This window comes from Lipotes vexillifer, unplaced genomic scaffold, assembly GCF_000442215.2.
Source record: "Lipotes vexillifer unplaced genomic scaffold, Lipotes_vexillifer_v1.1 scaffold1011, whole genome shotgun sequence".
Lineage (NCBI taxonomy): Eukaryota > Metazoa > Chordata > Mammalia > Artiodactyla > Lipotidae > Lipotes > Lipotes vexillifer.
The window spans coordinates 4,971,417-4,977,847 of NW_006787698.1; the positions used below are offsets into that span (position 1 = coordinate 4,971,417).

The 6,431-nt window shown below is 57.5% G+C and overlaps 1 protein-coding gene across 7 annotated transcripts in view; it reads left to right on the forward strand.

The window, feature by feature from the left end:
* Positions 1 to 6,431, forward strand: part of DNM2 (dynamin 2) — a 102,492-nt gene that overhangs the window by 71,196 nt on the left and 24,865 nt on the right. For 4 of the 7 annotated variants that reach the window (XM_007460681.1, XM_007460683.1, XM_007460682.1 and 1 more), the window contains exons 13-14: positions 1,428 to 1,479; positions 2,421 to 2,432. In XM_007460681.1, the coding sequence (XP_007460743.1) occupies positions 1,428 to 1,479; positions 2,421 to 2,432 (64 nt within the window). The remainder of the gene's footprint in view (positions 1 to 1,427; positions 1,480 to 2,420; positions 2,433 to 6,431) is intronic. The other 3 variants (XM_007460685.1, XM_007460686.1, XM_007460687.1) reach the window with 1 other exon arrangement.

Genomic DNA, 6,431 nt, shown 5'->3' on the forward strand with positions numbered 1-6,431 from the left:
GGGGCTGCCAGGCATGTGTGAGGCCCAGGAAGCCCTTAGGAAGTAGAGCTTCTGGGACCTCACCAGCACCCAGACATCACTGTGAGTGGCTTAGCTCTGTGTCCTTCAGACACTATTGATCTACCTCCTTCCTGTGCTTAGAAGTTGTGGGGTGTTTTCTCACTGCCCTCAAAGCACTAAAAATAAGGCCCAGAGAAAAAGTCCTTGTAGTAAATGTATTGATCTTAGGGAAATCAGTGGATAAATTCCACTTCCATTCTTTTCTTTTTTTTCTGCGCCGAACAGCATGTGGGAATCTTAGTTCCCTGACCAGAGATTGAACCCATGCCCCCTGCAGTGGACACGTGGAATCTTAACCACTGGACCAGCAGGGAAGTCCCTCATTTCCATTCTTAATGTTCCACCGTTTACTGATCTAGGAACAGAAGCCTACTTCCTTAACACACACACATGCACACACACACGCTCGCATGCGCGCAAGCGCGTGCGCGCGCACACACACACACACACACACACACATAGAGGCACACACACTACCTTATCCAACAGCCAGCTTGAACTTCAAGGTAAAATCCCAGAGGCATTCAGTAAAGGGATTAAACAAGATGTTTTGCCTTTTCATGTTGTTTCAAAAGTTCCAGCTAAAACAATATGATAAGAAAAGACAATATGACCCCTAAGTAACAGGAGTTAACAGTTGGTTGCCAGTGGTGATAATGATGGTCCGAGTAGAAAATATATTAGGACAAACAAGGGAGCTGAGTAGGTGCCCACGTACAAAATAAAGGAGACTTCGTCTGTCTGTTGTGAACTAGCCAGGAAACAACATAGATGAAGAAGAAGAGAGATCTGGGACTGTAGGTAGATAAGGGACCTCGCAGAAACACATTGACCTTGACTGTCCTCTGACTTGGGTCAGGAGCCATCCAAGATGAGTAGCGTTTTCATGGCGAGCAGCTGTCCCATAGCCTCATCTCCCAGTCTGGATGGCCCTGTGGTCAGAGCCGCTCTGGGCCTGGTGCCCGGGCCAGGATGGGAGGAGAAAGCGGGAAGAAGCCTCACGTTTGACCCCCCAAAACACTGAAGGTTACTCTGAAGCCAGCATGGCTACCTCCCAGCCACTTGGGAATCCAGCTTCCCACGCCCCCTCTTGGAAGAGCCAGGACCCAGTGACTCCTAGAAATAGCTGGCGCTCTCAGGAGTGGCCGAGATCAGGGATGAGAAGTCAGGGTTTAATTCGGTATCTCGTTCGTTCCATGAGCCCGCTCTCTTTCACTTGGGCAGCCCTTCGTACACGGGGGGCTTCTCTCTGCCTCTGCCCTTGGCCCCCACTCGGGAGAGAACCCCACCTGGGCCACGAGGGCCTCTTGCTCCTCGTCCCTCATGGGCTTCCTGCCGCATAAGCTCTCTCTGTGCTTTGGTTTCAGCGCCCAGCAGAGGAGCACCCAGCTGAACAAGAAGAGAGCCATCCCCAACCAGGTAACCGCCCACCCCTGCACCCTCCGTGGCCCGCAGCTCCACCCTTGGGGGTGGGAAGGCACTAAGGGACCACCGAGCCCAGCGATGGCACCTGGCTCATAGCATGTCCCGCCAGAAACCCCCACCCCCACCCCGCCAGGCTCTCAAATCCACTTAGGTTTTGATATTTTGGGGAAATGAGTGGCAGATCTGGCAGGGCCTAGGGGGCAGATTTGCAGAAAGCCCTGTCTGACATCCAAGGCCACGGCTAGAACTTGACCCTAAGGAGAGGGGCAGCCCAATCCCTCTGGTGTCTGCAGCCACATTGGGTTCCCGGGCCCAGCCCTGGAGACTCGGAGCCTTGGGGGAGGCTGGTTGTGACAGGCAGGTCTGGGGAGCCTGGGGGTGCTTTGATCCCCATACCTGGAGAAACCCAGAGCTGTATGGGGGGTTCTCTACCTTGATGTCATGCCCCAGCCAGAGGCCTTGTGAAGTAAGAACAGCTTTATATAGGCCAGTATTAGGTGCCCTTTTTTTTTTTTTCCCTGCTTAAGAAAACACATCATCTTTGCAAAAATTTCTGCCGGTGTCCCCTGCCTTCTCCATATCGGGCGGGGGTGGGGGTGGGGGCTCTGCTCTTTATCTTGCACGATGACAGAGCCCTCTGGAAAAGAAGGGTGTAACCACTGCATGATTTTTTTTTTTTTTGCGCTTGCCATAGGTAATACATATATTGTTGCTTTTTCATTTCGGGAGATGATAATGAATTAAATATTAACACCATGAATATAATTAATAGCATGTAATTTTTTTTTCTTTTGCTGTTTTCTCCCCCTGCTCTTCTCTCTCCTCATTTTTGTGCCTTTCCTGCTTTTTCTCCATCCCCTCATGTCCCTTATGTCTCTTTTCCTCCGCCTGCTCTTCTTTGATTTCCCCACAACCCTAACTTTGCATTTTCAAAGGGGGAGATCTTGGTAAGTACTCAGTGTGGTAGCAAACATTAGAGAACCTGGTAGTGGTGGAGACCACGCCACCCCATAATATCCCCTCCCCTGACCCCCCGACCCCTGCCAAAAATAAATAAATAAATAACAGAACAACTAAAAATCCAACTAACCTTCAAAAACCCCTGCCGTGGCTGCCGCCTGCCAGGCTTCGTGTTGCCCTGGGCTAAGCTGACTCACACAGACACTAACCTGACCACTGCCCCCATCTGGCGCCCACCCCTCCAGCCCATTCCTGACATGGCTTCCTCGTTTCCTGTAGGTCAGGGATGGCAAATACTCAGCTAACACCCCAGGCCTTTCTCTCTTCACCTCCCTGGCCGGGGAAGATTTTGCTCATGCCCTGCAAGAGCTTATTCTTGCCACTGCCACCACTGTTTCCAGGCAACACCATGCAGAAATTTTCCCCTCCTGCACTCAAGGCAGACAATATTAATTGATCCAGCACTCTTTTCCTTGTACCTCTTTCCTGTCCTGTGCCCCTGGCAGACATCACTAATTGATCCTGGCATTTTTGTTTCCTAAGCATGTCACTACTCCCCATTCTGTGGCAGATGTGACTAACTGGGCAAGGAATTTTTTCCCCCATGTGATAGCTTTGCACGTGATACCCCTCCTGTACCCATGACAGACATTGATCAGGGGACTCTCTCCTGGATGCTGCCACTATCCTCCTGCCTCCATAGCAGATGCGATTAGGCTGTTGATTAGGCTGTTCTGTTGCACTTGCCCCTGTCCCTTTGCCAATGGCAAACATCACTAATTGATCCTAGTGTCCTTTCCCACAGTGCCCAGAATTCTCACCACAGTGCTAGCCATTGATTGGTGAATGGTATTTGCCATCCCTGTTTTAGGTAACACCTCCTCTCTGTGTGTGGCCCAGCCCAGCCCGTCAGGGAGCAGGCAATGCTCACTTCTGAGAGTTGAGCTCTTTTCAAGGTGCTTGCCTTTGGGCAGCTGGCTTCTGCCCCAGCTCTCCACCGTGGAGACCATGGCCTGGGCCACCAGCCCTAGCCAGGCCTCCTTCTCCTGGGTTCTCTCCCCCAACACTGGGCGGGCTCTACTGCTGCCCTCTGGCAGGGATCTTCTGGTTACCCCGGGATCTTTCCAGTAGCTGAGCTGAACCCCTAACAGGACCTGGAAGATGCAGAAGAGGCCAAAGCTTGCCATGGTTGGGGGCGGTTGCGGGAGGAATGGATCGTCCTTGGGCCCATGGTTCCCACTTTCCCCGTGTGTCACCCCCAATCCCCTTTGAATGGTTTCTTCCCTCCAGACAGCCCAGGGGCATGTTTCTCCCCACACCCACACCCTGAGAAGTTTAGTCATTCTTTTCCTGCCAGATTACACACCCCTAGCCACGAAGCCCAGGCCTGCCGTGTGCGTGGCTGTGGCTCCTGGGTCTCCCAGCCATGGTTTACATCCCTGCCCAGGCGACTCACCCAGGGAGGAGGCGGGCCCCAGCTGCATCGCTTCTCCTGACAGCCCTTCCTCCCGCCCCCAGCGTGACTGCCCCCCGGAGCACGGGAACCCCGCCTGCCTCTTCTGTCTCCCCAGCTGACCCTACTCCCACCGCCCCTGCCCCCCTTTTCTAAGCCCAGTCCCTTGGGCACAAATCTGGCTTTTGGATGAGAAGGCCCGACCACTCCTTTTCCTCTAGACTCAGGGCCTGTGTCTGCCACTGGCAGCTTGCCCCTCCCCGGGGCGGGACTTTGTCTCTGAATCCCCTTGGGCTCCCGCACAGGCAGCTCTCTGGGTGGCTCAAGGGCAGAGGGACCTGAGGGCGGCCAGTGCTTCTCCAGGCCTAGCTAGCAACCTCCTGCCCCAAGGCTCAGAGGTGCCATTTCCAGCATGGCCGCATGCCCTGGAGCATGACAAGGGCCCCATCTGCTAGCTTTGACCTCTACCTGACCCAGGGTGGAGGCAGGCGAGCCAACTCGGCCACCAAGGGGTGGCGGTGGGGGACACATCTGCGCCCTTGGGAACGAGGCTGGGCCTGGGAGCGTGGAGGCCTTGCCGTGTGAGGACTTCTCTGGGGAGCACCCAACACACACAGCCTGCCCCCCGCGCCCCAGCTGTCGATCAATGACTGACGTTTAGAAGCACCCACTCTAGACCTGGACTAAGACAAGGCAGGCCCTACCCGGCCCCTGGGAGAGCGAGGAACAGGCGGGGACAGGCACCCACGCAGCTCTGGAGCTGGGTGTGGTTGCCAGATGCAGGGGCCCCTTCTGCCCCCGACCTGACCACCCGTCCCACTTTGCCCGGGACTGAGGGCATTCCCAGGACTTTGAGGGCTAAGCCTAGGGACCTCCTGGACAAGCCAGGGCGGGTCGGTCACCCTGCTGCCAGGACTGAGACCATGACCTTGTTGGGGCTGACAGTCTCTGCCTGCTGCCTGATGGCCACGAGACTCCCAGGTGCTGTCTCGTCATCCCAGGGAGGGAGAAGCCTTAGCATGGGCTGCCAGGTGGCATTTCAACGGTGGCATAGCCTGGGCAGGGACTTCTATGTGGTGCAGAGGTCCCTGGCCACTCTGTGGCCGTCTCTGCCTTCCTGGTCTCTGAGGCTTAAGAGCTCATTTCCAGCCACAGGCGGGTGGTGGCCCTGTGAAGATTTGGTGTGCCTGGGGGCGGGACAGAGTAGACAGGATGAAGCTCCCCTTGAGCCGCATCCACTAGGGAGGCATGTGGGCCCCAGAGGCAGCCCCAAAGCCCTACCCCACCCTGGGGGCTACAGCGCTAGCCCTTCCCCGCTGTCCATGGCCACTGGCAGCCCACCTCCTGCAGCTTAGCCCAGTTTGTCGCTGCCTTGGCCCCGGGCGTCCCTGCCTGCGCAGACTCGTGCTTCCCGCCGCCCCGGGGTCCCCTGTCCAGAGTGGTGGGAGGCTCCATCCCACAAGCGCCTCCATGGCCTGGGAAACGTGGGAGTGTGGCCTCCCCCAGGCTACCTGCGTTTAGCTGTCAGGTGAGTCCCCCACGAAGGCCTGGGTTCCGTCTCCTGCTCAGATGACAGCAGTGGCCAGAGGAGCCCCATATAGGGGGTCTCCGAGCCCAGAACCCGGATGTGCCAGTCAGAGAAAAGTGGGACCACGTGGCTTAAAGCCAGAGTGGGGCATGATCCTTGGCGGGTCCCCTGGGCTCAAACTTTTGTCCCCAGCCCTCTGGGTGGAGGAGTCTCTTCATCCTCGTATTCTGAAAAGAGCCTGGGGCGGGGGGGGGCCAGCCAGCCTGCAGATGTTTGATGAGCAAGCGCTCTGGGCAGGCCCGGGGGAGCCTTCGGGAACTGTCGTCTGCCAGGGAGGCAGGGGGGCCGTTGTCACCTCTGTGTGGGCGCAGGCTGCAGCCTTGTGCTGGGGGGGGGGGGGGGGGAGCCCTGGGGCGGGGCTGGCCTCGACTCCTGGTCAGAGCAGGTCCCTGTGCCCACCGAGCGCCTGCCTGGGTGAGCCGGGCAGCAGAACCAAGCCTCTGCCCGTTGCCTGGGCGACTCCTCCAGCTCTACATCCACAGCCGCCTTCCACAGGGTGTGAGGGGCAGGGCCCAAGGGTGTCGCTGGTACCGCGCCTCACCAAGACAAGTGTGATTCCTTCAGTCACATCCAACGTGACACGGCACCCCCCACAAGCCTGGAAGGCCCTCCTCTGGGCCCCTTCCAGCTGGGAGTACCTTTTGCCCCCTGTGCTCATTCAACCTAACACCGAGCGCAGAGGGGCTCCCCAGGGACCCAGTTCCCAATCACCCTAGGGACTGTGAGTGAGTCCATGTCCGCCCACCCGAGGGCCCCACATTGGTCTCCGTTGGGAAGTGCTTGGGGCAAGGTGGCCTGGAATCGGGGTGCCTGGCTTTGGGCTGGAGGTGTCTCTGCCGTGGTCCCCGTTTTCCCGCCTTGCTGGGGGCGAGGGTGCTGGCTACAGCGCTGGGGCAGGCCGGGCTGGGTGGTGGCCGCTGTCCCCTGCTAAGCCCCGCCCTCCCC